We start from the raw sequence: 15,514 nt of genomic DNA, 5'->3' as shown, positions 1-15,514 counted from the left end.
TGCTGTGTGCCAACAAGAACCTGCTTTAAATTTCCATGCCAATTTATAGCCCCCATACTGTACCAAGTAAAGTTAGTGGCAATTGAAAATACCACCAGGACAGGGCTATCTAAAGACACATTTGATAGTGTGTTAATTATACCGAAAAAGACACAGCTGCCTTGGTCAGGTGACTCAGTTGGTTGGAGTGTCATCCCATACGCCAAAAGGGTGAGGAGGGCTCAATCCCAGTCAGGGCACATATTGTCTCTAAGTTGCAAGTTTGGTGCCTGGTCCAGGCATGTACAGGAGGCAACTAATCTATGTTTCTCACATCAATGTTGCTCTCTCTCTCTCCTCTTTTCTCTCTCTCTAAAATAAATTAAAACAAAACAAAACATATCCTTGCCCTGACTAGTGTTGCTCAGTGGTTTGGGTATTGTCCCCCAAACTGAAAGGTTGCCAGTTCAATTCCCAGTCAGGACACATTCCTGGGTTGTGGGCCAGATCCCTGGTTGAGGGCATGCGAGAAGCAACCAATCAATGTTTCTCTCCTTCTCTTTCTTCCCCCCTTCACCTCTCTCTAAAAATAAATAAGTAAAATCTTAAAAATATCCTCAGATGAGGATTAAAAATTAAAGAAACTATACAGTTTAAAAATAATTCTTATACACCCTTATGTTTCATTTTTTAATATATTTTTTAAAATATTTTATTTATTTTTAGAAAGAAGGGACGGGAAGGAGAAAGGGAGAGAAACATCAATATGTGGTTGCCTCTCAAGTGCCCCCTACTGTGGACCTGGCTCGTAACCCAGGCGTGTGCCCTGACTAGGAATCAAACTGGTGACCCTTTGGTTTGCAGGTTGGCACTCAGTCCACTGAGTTACACCAGTCAGGGCTCAGTTCTTTTCTTTAAAAGGAGTGAGTTGTGTACAGGGGTGAGGGGAGGATTAAATGCTTTACAGACAAGAAAAAAATGGCTAGAACCAACTTATTCAGCACCATCATCTTCATCTTTCCCCTCCTCCTCTTCATCTTCCTTGTCTTTCTTCTTTTTCTTGCTTTTTTCAGCCATGACAACTCCCTCACCCTCTCCCTTTTTTTTCTTTTTTTCCCCACATCAGGCTTTCCTTTAGCTCAGCATGCAGCAGTCTCTTTCCCATACTTCTCCAGCTTAGCAGCCTTTTTTAAAAAATTGGCTCCCTGTCACCTGCAGCAGTGTTATTTCACATCTCTCCCAGCTTCTTTGCCACATTGCCAATAGATAGTCCAGAATACTCTTCTTTGATTTTGGGGCGATGCTCAGAACAAAGCGAGAAAAAGGCCAAAGGAGGCCTCTTGGCATCATTGGGATACTTAAAGCTCTTTTTTGTTTTCCCTTTAGGAGTGATATAAGTTTTCATTTGTCTTTCATAATGAGCTGTGTCCACAAGACACGAGCCTTTGCCATGTCTTCAAATTTTCCTGTCTCTTTAGCAGACATGTTCTTTCACCTCTCTGAGTACTTCTTAGGAAACTCTAAGAATTTGACTAAAGCATCTGGATGCTTCTTCTTGTGCTTCTCTTGACAAATTTGCACAAAGAAAGCATATGATTTTGTCTCTTGGCTTCTTAGGATCTCCTTTGTCCATGTTTAATTATTTTTCCTCAACAAGCACAGAGTTGTTTGCACCCATCGCCTTGCACTTGCCCCAGTGCTGTCTATATGGGGCTCAATGTACTGCAGTGGCTGTGGGAGCAGGAGCCAGATGCCAGGGAAATAGATCTTAAACAGGAATCATACAAAAGTATAAGAGCATATAACAGAGCCATTTAACTTCATTTTAAAATGGGAATGACAACACTGTGTGCTTTGTGGGATTGTGAGGATTAAATACAAGCAGAATACAAGCATCTAGCAGATTGCCCAGTGTACAACAAATGAACATTAACTAATTTCATCATATGCTCATGGTGTTCTCACATTCTTTCCCCTGAGCAATTTGTCCCTCTTTCTCAAGGTCAAAATGATAAAGATGACTCGGTTCCCATAAAAGAGCAGGGTGGAGAAAGAGGAGGAGAAGGGCCCTGAACTGATCTCAATCCTGCCCTGGTAGCTTCTGAAAGGGTCTTCCCAGCCTAGTCCTCACTGAATTCCAGTTCCTATAGATCACCAGTGGTCCGTAAGAGTCTTCTGCTCAGTCCCAGGCCCAGCCTCTTCAGGATAACTCTTAAGTCAGAGTCCTCCTTTGTCTTTGATGTGTCTCTAGGAACTCAGCTTTCTTGGGACCCTCTGTATTCTCTGCTCTTGCCTTTCTCAGTCTGCTTGAGGAGTGGAAGTAGGAGTCTCCCCTTCATTACTACTTCTAAAGATAGCCTATGTCCCACTTTGTGACATGGAAAGGTGATGGGCAAGACAGGAAATGGCAGAGAGAAGGAACAGGGGAAGTGACAAATGAAACAAAGTTCTAGAGTAGCATCCTCTGATCCATTGTTCCTGATTCCTTCTGAGGAACTAACTGAATAGGGGTAGGAGTGACCAAGGGCATGCCCTATCCTCCAGGAGGGCCCCTTCTCTCAAACAGGCAGAACAATAGTTTTCCTGTTTGTCTCTGGGGCACCTTTGCATCTTTGAGATTCTCCAAACTAGGTAGTACACAGGTCACCTGGCATAACCTCCTCTAGGAAATTCCTTCTTCTTCAGCCCTGGTGTGTTGAGGAGCAACTCAATTTGCAGTCACACAGTAGAGCCAGGATATGAATCTAAGCAGTCTAATTCTAGAACTCTTTACTCTCACCCCATCTGTGTGCCTGTGCACAGCCTTTCTGACTGCTTTAGCCAGTTACTTGTTCTTTTTCTGTGCTCCCTCACCTGCCCCTGTACTAATTCCTTTCAAGACATTATCAACAAGCACTAGTTGCACTCTCTCTCTCAATATATATATATATATGGTCTGTCCACTAGGTATCCAGCTATGTACTATGACAAATAAAGACATTTACTGAAGAAGATACAAGACATTTATTGAAGAAGATACATAGAACAATGACACCTCAGTCCCCTTCAAAGTAGACACCTTGGGACCTCACATAGTTTTCCCAATTGCCATCAGTTGCCCCATTGTACTTTCCTGAATCTCATCGACGGTCTGAAATCTCTTCCCTTTCAAAAGTGATTTTAGTTTTGGGAAAAGCCTCAAGTCCCAGAGTGCCAAATCTGGGTGTTGGGGGGCCGAGTGACCTGGGTGATTTGATGTTTTGCAAAAAAAGCTCTGCAAGAGACATGATGCATGAGCAGGCACATTGTTGTGATGAAGCTGCCAGTCTCCAGTTGCCCAGAGTTGTGACCTTCTGAATCATCTGAATAGTTTTCACAAAAGAATGTTCAAGCTTAAAGCACAATTGGATGCAGATTCATTGCTAGCTCAATCATTTTTCACTACAATGGCCACATAGTACACATGTTCACTCAACGGCGTCTACTGCTCCCACTGACTAGTACAGTGAAGTTGTCATTGTCCACACATGCACATTCCAGTCCACTCTCCCTGGCTGCCAGGTTACATTGATGTCACACAAACCATTCTCATTATATTAACAATGGCTGGACTTTTTCTGGACAGACCTCATTATGAGCATAGTTACATAGATAGATCTAAAAACTGAGCTCTTTGAGGGTAGGAATGGGTTGTTATGAACAGGTGCTCAGTAGATGTTAAATGAGTAAGTGGACATTGGCAGTGAGATTGTAGAACTGATTCTGACAGGGCAGATGATTCTCTTTGTGAAACTAGTCTGGGAAGAGCTATTAGAAGCCAAGATCTGTCTTCATTTTCTATTCAGCCACACTCTGACTGTCGGTGATAGTTGTACTTGCCATGTTTGGACACCAGGGAGCTCCACTGATAACTGCCCAGATTCAAGGACTCCTAACATTTTCTGAGCCAGAGATTCCAGACTCTATTATACTTCTGCTGAAGATTCTCTCACTTTCCAAATGAAAGCTATTGGTATCCAGAAACCCTGTGGTGTAAGGAAGGACAACTAGGCTGCTGTATGCATCATTCATTCACTCACTTTTATTAAGTTCCAGGTATGTATCAGACAAAGTCATAGCCTGGGAGAATATAAAGATAAATACATGCAGTCCTTGGTGAGCTCAGGGTCTAATGGGGAAAACAGATACTTATTAGATAATCATAATCCAGTTATATAAGTACTCTAAGATATAGCAGAGACAGGGAAAGTCAGGGAAGGTGCCAAAGGAAGGAGGAGTGACTTTTGGGCTGGGTCTTTTTTAAACTAACCATAGCTTTTGGGTCATGCTAAGCTGTCATCATTGGTCAAGGCATGAACACTTTTATTTCACTTGAGCTGAGACTTGAAGGATGAAGAGGAAATCCCAAAAGAGAAAGAGAGCTTGATGTGGTTGCCACTTCATCTTTTCAGCCTCAGTTTCCTCATCTATAAAATGAGTATAGCCTTTGTCTTATCTAGCAGAGTTCCTGTAAGGGAGGAGATGAAATAATAGATATAAAGTTCTTGAAAATTATGAAATAGTGGCATGAGAATCACTTATCCAATTTGATTTAACCAACATCAGCAGAATATTTACTAGGAGCAAGTCTCAAAGAGTGATTTAAGGGAGATACACCTGGCACATGATAAAGGCTTGATATATAGGTTTTAGAAAGACAGAGAGATGAAAAATAAAAATCTCTCTTCTTGCAGAGGCTATACTTTCATGAGGATCCATCATAGAGGCTATTGAGGTGAGTCACAGCTTCTGATCCAGGAAGTCTCAGGATGGTCCTATCTTATAGAATATTAAAGCTGAATTAGAGCAATAATTGGGTACCTACTCATCCTATAGTTGGGGAGACTGAGATCCAGAGGGGAAATGGCTTTTCTGTTGTCATATCATGATTTTGGAGACAGAGAGAAGAACAGAATGTTCCTTTTGTTGTCCATACCATGGCTTTGGCCCCCAGACACTATTTATTTTTATTTTATTAATAAAATAAAACAAATATTTTGTATTAATAAAATAAATAATATTTTATAATATTTTAATACAAAATATTGCTTGCATTTAATTATGGTAAAATACATATAACTTTAAAATTTACCATCTTAACCATTTTAAGCGTAGAGTTCAGTCATGTTAGGTATATTCACCTTGTTTTGCAACCTATATCCAGAACTCTTTTCATCTTGCAAAATTGAAACTATATTTATTAAACAATTCCCTGTACTCTCTTCCCCCCAGCTCCTGGAAACCACTCTCCTATTTTCTGTCTCTGTGAATTTTACTACTCTCAGTACTTCATATAAGTGGAATCATACAGTATTTGTCTTTTGGACTGGCTTATTTCATTTAGCACAGTGTCCTTAAGATTCATCCATATAGCAGCATGTAGAATTTCATTCCCTTTTTTTTACCCTCACCCAAGAATATGCTCATTGATTTTAGAGAGCGGGGAAGGGAGGGGGAGAAAGAGGGAGACAATCGATGTGGGAGAGAAACATTGATGGGTTGGTTGCCTCTCATCCCAACTGGGGACAGAACCCACAACCTGGGCATGTGCCCTGATGGGGAATCAAACATTCTACCTTTTGGCTTATAGAATGACATTCCAACAAACTGAGCCACACTAGCCAAGGCCTCCTTTTTTAAAAACAATTTTATTTATTTATTTTTGGAGAGGGGGAAAGGAGTGAGAAAGAGAGAGAAACATCGATCCGTTGCCTCTCCCGTGCCCCCAACTGAGGACTTGGCCCACAGCCCAGGCATGTGCCCTAACCAGGAATCAAACAAATGACCTTTCAGTTCACAGGCCGGTGCAATCCACAGGCCGGTGCAATCCACTGAGCCACACCAGTGAGGGTGGGCATCCTTCTTTTTTATGGCTGAAAAATATTCCATTGTGTGTGTATACCTTATTTTAAAAATCCATTCATTTGTCCATGGACACTTGGGTTGTTTCCACCTCTTGGCTATTGTGCATAGTTCATAGCTACTCCGAACATGAGTATACACATATTTCTATGAGACCCTGCTTTCAATTTTTGGAGGTTATATATCCAGAAGTAGAATAACTGGATCATACGGTAATTCTATTTTTAGTTCCCAGATGCCATTTTAGCCTCACAGGAAATGCAACAGTCTATAAAAGATTCTTGGTCTCAGTGTGAAATGGTAACAGATCTTTACTTTCTGTCTCCAAGACCTAGACTCTTTGTACCAAATTGGTTATGTGCCCATACTCCTAAAGAAATCATGTGGTAGCTAAGGGAAATAATGCAGTTGAGTTTAAAGAAAGTCGCATTAAACATACTTTCCTTTCCTTCATTCTTGTGTGTTCTTTTAGACTAAGGAGGAATCAGGTAGATGAGTTGACTTACACAGAAATGACAAACTTAGCCACCTGAATGTTTAAGCTGCAGATGTGTGTTGTTGACCTGTATAGGGTTTTATACTTTTAAAAATTAGCTGCTAATACTAATAAAAGGTATATGTTATACAAAACTAGTTTTTTATCTTCTCTTAAAGGTGATTCAGCAATACTGAGTCTACTTTCCTGCCTGCTCTCTTCCATGTGCCGTGCTCTCCACCACTACCTATTATTCTCACCTACTTCTCTCAATTGTATTACTGACTGCTTTTCCATTTGAATTTAAGACCCTGGCTTAGAGCATAGGTCTACTAGAACCTAGGTCAGGAGCTCATCTTCGGTTCTGGCCAGTTTCCCAATATAGACATGTTATCTAATAAATATTTGAGTGGTCATATGAATTAACTCATGTTAACTTACTATGTGCAGGGCCTATGAATGGATCCTTTTCCCAGAAATGAATAAGGCACAGCCTTTGACTTTGAAAACTCACAATCCTATGGGGTTGTAGGGGGCAGACATGTGCATCGTCCAATTCTGGACTGGGGGGGAGGTTGGTCAGAGTTTAGAGTTTCTGAAAAGGAGACCTTGAACTCTGCCTAGAAGAATGAGGACCTACCTGGGTTACTCAGTTGGTTAGAGCAGGGGTGTCAAACTCATTTTCACTGGGGGCCACACTAGCCTGGGAGTTACCTTCAAAGGGCCGAATGTCATTTCAACTCCTTAACAGTTAAGGAGTAGTTATACATCCCTAAAATTATTCTGGCTCTTTGAAGGCAACTGTGAGGCCAATGTGGCCCCTGGTTAAAATGAGTTTGACAACCCCTGGTTAGAGCATCCTCCCGATACACCAAGGTTGTGGGTTAAATCCCAGGTCTGGGCACACACATTCAAGAATCAATCAAGGAATGCATAAATAAGTGGAACAACAATTCAATGTTTGTCTCTCTCTCAAATCAAAAAAGTATGTTTAAAAAAAAGTATGAAAGGCCAGCTATAAGAGGAGCTGGGATATGGGGGGTAATGTTTCAGGCATAAGCAACAGCAGATACAAATGACTAAGGTTCTATGTGTTTGAGGAACTTAAAGAAGGTCAGTGTGACTGGAGCTTAACAAGAGTGGGGAGAGTGGTAGTAGATGACGTTAGATGTGTATTTTTATATTAACAGCCTAACCCTTAAGCCAGGCAGCTGTTGGGCAAATCCGTGTTCCCGGTCTGGAGGGCTTGCTCAGAACAGGTAACTAGCTTAGCACACTGTCAGTCAGAGGAGGGACTGGGCCTAATCCCTTCCTCTGCCTCCGGTGCCAAGGACAGGGTAGGGCACAGAGCAGGTTTCAGTAAAGATTTGCTGACAGCATAATTGAGAACAGGAAGTGCAGGCCCTGTTAAAAAAGGCCCAGGCGCGGCTCTCCCTTCACTGGGGCATTCATTCTCAGGTCGCTAACAGCTCTTCCAAGTGACACAGAGAGCTGGGAGTGTGAGATGCAGGGAAGAACCAGCTACAAGCCCTACCTGCAAAAACCTCAAAGGGGAGGGAATTTGAGAGGCAGGTAGGAAAACAAGCTGTGAAAGTGAAGGGAGGGCATCCTACTTAGCTTGGATAAGTAGGGGAGGGGGGTCTGGAAGGCAGATTGGGCCCTTTAGCCGAGACTTAAGGGATGCGTAGGGCAATTTTACCTTCAGGGGTTTGGACTTTTCGTTTTCTGGCATCATTTCCTCTGAAAACACTGGCAGTACCTAATGGGCCTCCCCTGGGGCGGGTCCTCGCTTCACTCCCCAACCCTCTGCAAAGGGGCAGGGCCTTCCAGGAGCTCGAGTGCTGTCGGCAGCACCCATATATGTCCGCCAGGGGCCGCTACACACGGGTGACGAACGCGCGCGGATTCCCAAACCGCAGAGAGAGGAAAGCGGAGTGGCTGCGTTGCGCGGCGAAGGGGAGGAGCCTAGAAAGCCGGCTCCGAGTGGGGGCTGGGAGCGCACCCCGGGCGGAACCGGCAGGGCCGTTGTCGCCTTGAAGGAGCCCTGGGCGGCAATCTTTGTGCCGCGGGCCTCTGTCCAGCCCGGGTCTAGAGCTGAGGAGAGTGGAGTAGCATTGAGGCCCGGAGGTTCCGGCAGGGCAGCTACTGCCGTCTTCACCGCTGCCGCCGCAGGCCTGGGACACCTGAGCAACTGCGTGTCAGGGGCCCATCCGCCAGTTTGTCGGCGGTTAGCGCTATAGAGACTCCCGTGGGAGAAAGAGAGGCCGGGACCCGACCCTTGGCACGCGAGGAGGGTCCGGGCGGAGACTATCGCGAGCCAGGGGCCTGGAGAGCCCGCCGGGGGCAGGGGGCGCCCGGCTACTGCCTCCAACAGGTTATTCCCGGATAAACCCGGCACTGGGGGCAGGCCCGGACTTCGCAGGGGGCCGGGCGGCGTGGGGCGGGCCTGAGGGAGAGCACGCCCCCGCCCGCCCCGGGCCCGCCCCAGCACCGCCCCAGCACCGCCCGCCCGCCCGCCCGCCGGGGAGCCGCTGTCCCGGGCCTGGCCCGTGCGCGTCCGCCTGCTGAACCTGGGCACAGCCGGCCGCCTGGGCACGGGACTGGGCGGGGGCGCTGACCTCGGCCTAGGAGGCCTGGGATCCTGGAACCGTCCGCGCCCGCGGGGGCCTGCGAGTCGCACGCCCCTTTTGGGGTCTGTGCTGCTCGCCCTTCCACGGCGGGGCGAGGCCAGGTGTCCCCTTCTTTCCCTCTCTTCTTTCCCTGCTCCACTCCCCTGCTAGAGGGAGATCTCGCCCGCCCCCTTTCTCAGGGGTGTAGCTGGCTGCGGAACTGACAGCGGCCCCGTAGCCATCCTGTCCAAACTCTCCGGAAGCGGCCCCAGCTAACTGGGCGCTGAGACCGCCCCAACTCCAGCGGACCCACTGTTGGACCGGAGGCGACGGCCCTCCTCCCTAGCCCAAACTTGGAGCATTTGACCTTTGGCTGTCTGAGGAGGCAGGCCTGCGAGTGCCTGGACAGCTGCGGCGCCTCGAGGGCATCTTACCTGGGGTTCCAGGACCGACGGCTGCACTCCCGGGCTCCGGGCTTTGCCTCTGGGATTCCGAGGTGTCCACATCAGGCGCATGCTGACTGAGACCTGGGGTCATGGACGTGTGCGCCCGTCTTGCCCTGTGGCTCCTCTGGGGGCTCCTCCTGCATCATGGCAAGAGCTTCAGCCATAGCCACGGCGAGAAGGCGACAGGAGCCGGCTCGGGGGCCAATAATGAGGAGTCTACTGAAGCAGGTAAGACCTTGCTACCGGCTGGGCTGGGCCGGGGATTTTGACTTAAAACGGAGGTGTCCAAATGGGCAAGTTGAACCCTAGTTTTATATATGTGCCGTTGATGGAGGACCCACACATGGCACTGCCTCTTCCCAGTAGTCCAAGGAGTTCTTTCCGTTCAGGAGCTACGGCTTAGGTCTCTGACTCTCTTCATCAACTTTCATCATTCCTCCTCAGGATCTCTTGTGTTGGCAGTGAGGAGAGGTCTGCTTTGGGGGCACCTTGGCCTTTCAGATCAGCAAGACAAGACCCCTTCTCAGGACTGCTTTTCGGGAAGAGTGGCCTGGGCAGATAAATGATAAGTCTATTGCTGTTGGCCAGTTTCATGCACTTGGCAACAACATAGGGAGGTTGAGGCTACTTGGGTTGGGCAGGGAAAGTAAGGGCTGGGCAATTCTGTTGGTGTGTTCAGGTGTGCCTTTATATTTCAACAAGTGTGGGAACCCTAGTGCCTCCCTTCCGTGGGTAATCTGTGGTCTCTTAGCTGTGTCCATTTCACATACAAGGCAATTCCTTAGATGGAATCCTATTTACCACCAGGGAGTTAATGGTCTTTTCTCAACACGGGAATGATAAAACTTCTGGGACCACTTGTTGACTTATTCTGTTTCTTGAGACTGATGAGGATAGGGATTCTATGATATTTTTGTTCTGTCTTGATTTTTCCTATGTACTCATGGAACTTGTCAGATAGCAAGAGCCCTGGTGTTCTGTTGCAGAAGAAAAGTGTCCTTTTAAAATTCAGTTGTTTTACACGAGGCTTAGAAGGAATTCTGGTTTCTTTTCCTATTTCTTTCACTATGTCACTGTGCTCTGCCCAAAGCAGTGGGCTGCAGAGTGGGGACAGTTTATAGCTGAGTTCTTTCTGAGGTGGGCAAGCTCAAGTGAGGAGATGGCTCAGTGGGTACTGGTTGATATAAGAAGGTAAAAGAAACAAGTCACGATGGCTGGGAAGTTTCATGGGTACATTCAGAAACTGGCTTTGGTGGTACCAGGGGTGTTCAAACCACGGCCCAGGATGGCTGAATGTGACCCAACACAAAAATAATAAATTTACTTAAAACATTATGAGATGTTTTTGTGATTACGTGCCACAGTGTATTCAATGTGTGGCCTAGGACACCTCTTCTTCCAGTGTGGCCCAGAGATGCCAAAAAGTTGGACACCCCTGTTAATTTAGACCCTTTCTTAGGAAATTCTCTTTTAACTTTCTTGACTGGTTTGTGTGTGAGTCCAGGTACCCCAAAGGCTGGGTTCCAGGTGAAGTCAGGGTTGCTCTATGTACAAGCATTGCACCTAGTCAGTTGCTTTGAAGATAGGTCCTTCTTGCATATTAATCCTGTTTCTCAGTGTTGTGCTGCTTTTGCCCCTGAAACATAACTCAAAGTTTGGTACTCTTCGGGCTGGCAAGAGAAAGGCTGGTAGGCAGAGGTAGGTCAAACTATGAAATAGCTCTAAGGAACATCTCTGCTGTTCTAGTGACATCCCTGTTTATAACTGATATGTCCTCTTTTATCCTTAAAATATGAGTGCCTGACATAAAGTGAATATTCTTTTTTTTTTTTGGTGGGAGAGGAACTGTTTAGACACAAGCTAAAGGGATAAAGTTTGTAATTTTAGGCATTAGCTAGCTATCAGAAATAATGTGTTTATGTGTATGGCGGGGGGAGGTGATAGGTAAGAGGCATTCCAGCATCACTCAGAACCACCCCCAGACTTGAGCTGATGGAGACAGCCCTTCACACAACAGAGGCCTGGATGTGTTGATTATACCATTTAGGCTTCTCCTTTGGTCTTTTCTTCCTTTCAGTTCAGAAATTAGTTTCTCTTGTCACAATAATACTGAGTCCCAGGGAGGGAAGTCTCAGTGACCCTAGTTGCTGGGGTGGCTTGGCTATGGTTTGTGGGAACCTGGAGGTCCCAGCACAATTGTTCTGGTAGGTTGTCCTCTTGAGCCTTTCTGGAAGTTTGTCTCTGACTCAGACAGGAACTCACTTTTGCAAAGAGGTGGCTCATGGAATGGGCTCTGCTACAGGACTTGGGGAGAAGCTGTCTGTGCAGCCAGGAACCTAGTAATCTTTCTAGTTCCTCTGTATCTTTGAAACACATTAGTTTTACTTGCCCTTAAAGCTGCCACTTTTCTGAATTAGATTCAACATACCTAGTCAATTTGTATGTTCTCTAAAGTTTATATTTTACAATCACACGGCTTTTTTTTCCTGCAAAAATCGCACAATAGCCCTGTTAGAATGTGAGGCATGTGGTATTATCCCCATTTTTATGGGTTAAGAAACTGAGTCCTGTGCTGAGTCTTATAGGCAGCTCTTCTGATGCTTAAGTTCTAGATCACGTCCATTTTTTCATACCCTGCCATGTTAAGGGAGCACTGGGCAAGACCAAGAGAATGTTACTTTCTTCCTGGTGAATTAGTAATTCAGGTCCTGGTGGCTCTGTAGCAGAGAGCCGAGGAAAGACCTGTCTTTCTTCTTCTGCAGGGAGTAAGAGAATTTTTTTTCTCTTGTTGGATGAGTATGGCCATCATAAGGGCCTGACTCTGAAGTGAGGGTAGGTGCTTTGGTGGAAGGCCCTCACATTGGGCAGTGGAGAGGTCATCCCTGTCATCTCCTGGCTAGGTGTACAGGCATCAAAGATACCTAGCTATGCTAAGTCACTTTGTCAGTAAAGGTCTGTGCCTGGTGGTGCTACTCTGGGGCCTGCATTTCCGAAGCTGGCCTGGAACTCATGCTTGGGACCTCCCTTAGACTCTGGGCTCATTGCCTCTAGAAACTCAAAATGTTTTCTGCAAATGTGTGTGTGGGGGTCCCAGGTGAATCTGGAGTTGTGACTGCTAGTGTTGTAGGTAGTGAGGGCCTCTAATCAGGAACTGTGGTTTGACTCGGTGTAGCTAGAACAGAGCCTTGGAGGATAGGCATCTAGGCTGTTGGTGCAATGCTGGCTGGCTTCTCAATAAACCCCTGATGGAGTAGGAGGCCAGAGCCTTGCCTGCCCACCCAGCTAGTTGCTGTTGCCTCCAAGGCTATAAATGGCTTGGCCATCTTGGTGGCTATGCTAATTATAGCTGAGGGTGGCTCCCGGAACTGGACTGGGGCCAAGGGCAAGTGGGTAGGGCTTGACTGAGGCTAATATTGGGGTCTGGGGAGAGGGCAACAGTAATCCTGGGGCAGCTAGGACATCATACATGTCCAAGCCTCAGCTTTGACAATTACCCTTAGCTAGGTTAATTTATTTAGTAAACATTGATCAGTGCCAGTTTGTGTGCTATTTATTCAACAAATATTTGAGCACCTGCTCTGGGTCAGACAATATGTTTGGTGTTGAGAATTTAAGGATGAACAAAAAGACAAGATCTTGGCCCTCATGAAGTTTACAGTCTAGTGGGAAGATAGGAAATAAACACATAAATAAATATATTAACTTGTGATAAGTGCTGGGGAAGAAAACATAAACAGAGTGCTATGATGGAGAATGGGGAGAGGACAGAGACTCAGCTAGGGTAAAACCCAGTGCCTCGTAAGACATTAATAACATCAATAATAGCAACTAACATTTTTTAGTGCTTACTGTGTCATGGGCACTATTCCAAACTCCATTTTGTTCTCCCAGTCATCCTGTGTGCTAGGTGTTAGCCCCATTTTGTGGGTGAGGAAATGGAATCATAGAGAGGTTAAGTAACTTGCCTAAGGTTATACAATATTAGGAAGGAGAGCCAGAATTTGAATCCAGGCAGTCTGACTGTGCCCCTTACTTCCCAGCCACTGTGTTACACATTCTCTCAAAACTGTGTGATAAACGTGAAAAGAGTTATTGTATATACATACAGAAAGCTGCAGGAAGCCCAGAGGAGCAAGTGACTAACCCTGTCCACGAGAGCTGGGGGAGGCTTTTCAGTTTCCCTCATAATTTTTCTCAGATCTTGGGGAGATAAAAATTGGTTGCTTATTTCAAAAATTAAGAGGTGGAAATATCAGTTAGTTCAACTCACTTTATATATATATATTGATGTCCAGAGAGGCATCAAAATGAAGTTCTAGGTAGAACTATAATAAGACATTTAAGGCAGGGACCCTGACTCAATTGGTTATTCAATCCACAAGCCTATAATGAGGGCTTACTGCTTGCTTTGCACTGTGGAAAGAATTTATGGCTACCAAAGGATCTAAGTCTGGGATTGGGATGCAGATATAGGATATATATTTAGAGACTATTGATTAGAACATAATGCACAGGCTTAGTGAAGCACAAAACTAGGTACTGTAGACAGTGTAGGCCAAGGATTAAGGGAGCTCTCTGTAGGCTGGACTGGGCTGAGGTGGCTGGAGAGGGCTTCCTGGAAGGAGGGGTTGGGTGTGGGCTGAAGGGAACCAGAAGGGAGTGGTTTGACTTGGGGAAGGCTGGAGGAAAGGGGGCATTGTAGATGTCTGGGTCACCAGTGTAAGCACGTGAGGTGTCACTGTTGGCTGAAAAATAACTGGGAAGAGTTGTTTCATAGTTGGCCAGCTACCTCCATGAGGGCCCGTAGACAGGAAGATTGCCGTCAAGTGGGACCTAGCATCAGGTCTGATACCTACCCTAACTTTAAAGTAATGATGAATGTAAATAATATTTTAAGATATCTCCAACAATGTAATGTGACATGAAAATCACTAATTTTTATTGGGGACAAAACCATAGATACTGCTTATAATATTGTAGTCGGTTGCTTACAATATATAATTAAAGGAATGCTAACTTTCAGTAAGAGAATATTGAAAAGTAAAGATGTAATTTCTTTCCCAACCAAATTCACAGGTCCCCCAGAATTCTACCTTTGGGCTCCTTAGGAATGTGGAGCCTGCACCATAAGAACTGCTGTCTGGCAAAAAAGGGATGAGGTCTTGTAGAGAGGTGTGTTTTTTTAGATCTGCACAGGACTTGGGTTTGAACCCCAAGGGGCCCCTCATTTCCTGCTGAGTAGCTCTGACATACATTGCTGAGTGCCTTCACGGGCATGTTGTGGTACATTTTATTTCACAAGAAATGATTCTACAGGAAACCCAGAAGCCCTGGCTGTCAGAATTTTAGGGAAAAAGATACCAAACCGAGCCTTCAACAGAACTTTCTTTTTTTGTTACTACTGATAAAAAAATTGTTAAGAAATATTTAAGATATACAACAAAGTATAAAGGATAATACATTGAATGCTCATGTGCCCATAACAGTTTAAGAAATAAAGTAATAACAATACAGAGCTTTCTTCTGTTACTCTCAGGATACCTTGTATAAATTTGTAATGTAACACCCAACATTGTATATGTTTGTTCTCTCACAAGTATAAGCTCTTTGTAGAAGAAGGGAGGAGGGTTGTACTTTATTTATCTCTGTTTTTATTGTCCCCAGCCTAAAAGTTTTGTTACAATTTGTTGGAAAAGCTAGGACCCAGGGCCTGTCTGAATGAGTCATCTTTTCTCTCTCCATTTAAAAAAGATTTTTTTTTTAATCCTCACCTGAGGACATGTTTGTAGAGGGAAAGGGAGAGAGAGGGGAAGAGAAACATCGATGTGAGAAACATCAATTGGTTGCCTCTTGCACTCAGCCCTACCAGGTACCTTTCCTGTGTGCACCAGCGGGGGATGAACTGACAACCTAGGCATGTGCCCAGACCAGGAATTGAACCTGTGACCTTTCGGTTTGTGGGGTTATGCTCCAGCCAAGTGAGCCACACTGGCCAAGGCCATATTTTCTTTCTTGATTTTAAACTGTCTAATTTGTCTTGGTACCCATTCTGGGCTTTTCCTTCAACCTTTGGATATGTTGCTTGCCCAGGGCACTTTGTATTTTCATTCAAACTCAGATCTGTT

At 45.3% G+C, this 15,514-nt stretch overlaps 1 protein-coding gene and 1 pseudogene across 3 annotated transcripts in view; one reads left to right on the top strand and one right to left on the bottom strand.

Annotated features, from left to right (window-relative positions):
- Positions 1 to 972: 972 nt before the first annotated feature.
- Positions 973 to 1,612, bottom strand: LOC123805329 (annotated as a pseudogene).
- A 7,251-nt stretch (positions 1,613 to 8,863) lies between these two features.
- STIM1 (stromal interaction molecule 1) overlaps positions 8,864 to 15,514 on the top strand; it is a 180,401-nt gene continuing 173,750 nt past the window's right edge. The window contains exon 1 of one of the 3 annotated variants that reach the window (XM_045817896.1): positions 8,864 to 9,617. In XM_045817896.1, coding sequence (XP_045673852.1) covers positions 9,479 to 9,617 — 139 coding nt within the window. In that variant the 5' untranslated portion in view covers positions 8,864 to 9,478. The remainder of the gene's footprint in view (positions 9,618 to 15,514) is intronic. The other 2 variants (XM_045817897.1, XM_045817898.1) reach the window with 2 other exon arrangements.

The sequence above is a fragment of the Phyllostomus hastatus genome, unplaced genomic scaffold (assembly GCF_019186645.2).
Source record: "Phyllostomus hastatus isolate PE091 unplaced genomic scaffold, TTU_PhHast_1.1 phas_scaffold_317, whole genome shotgun sequence".
Taxonomy (NCBI): domain Eukaryota; kingdom Metazoa; phylum Chordata; class Mammalia; order Chiroptera; family Phyllostomidae; genus Phyllostomus; species Phyllostomus hastatus.
This window is presented reverse-complemented; position numbering and strand designations above follow the sequence as displayed.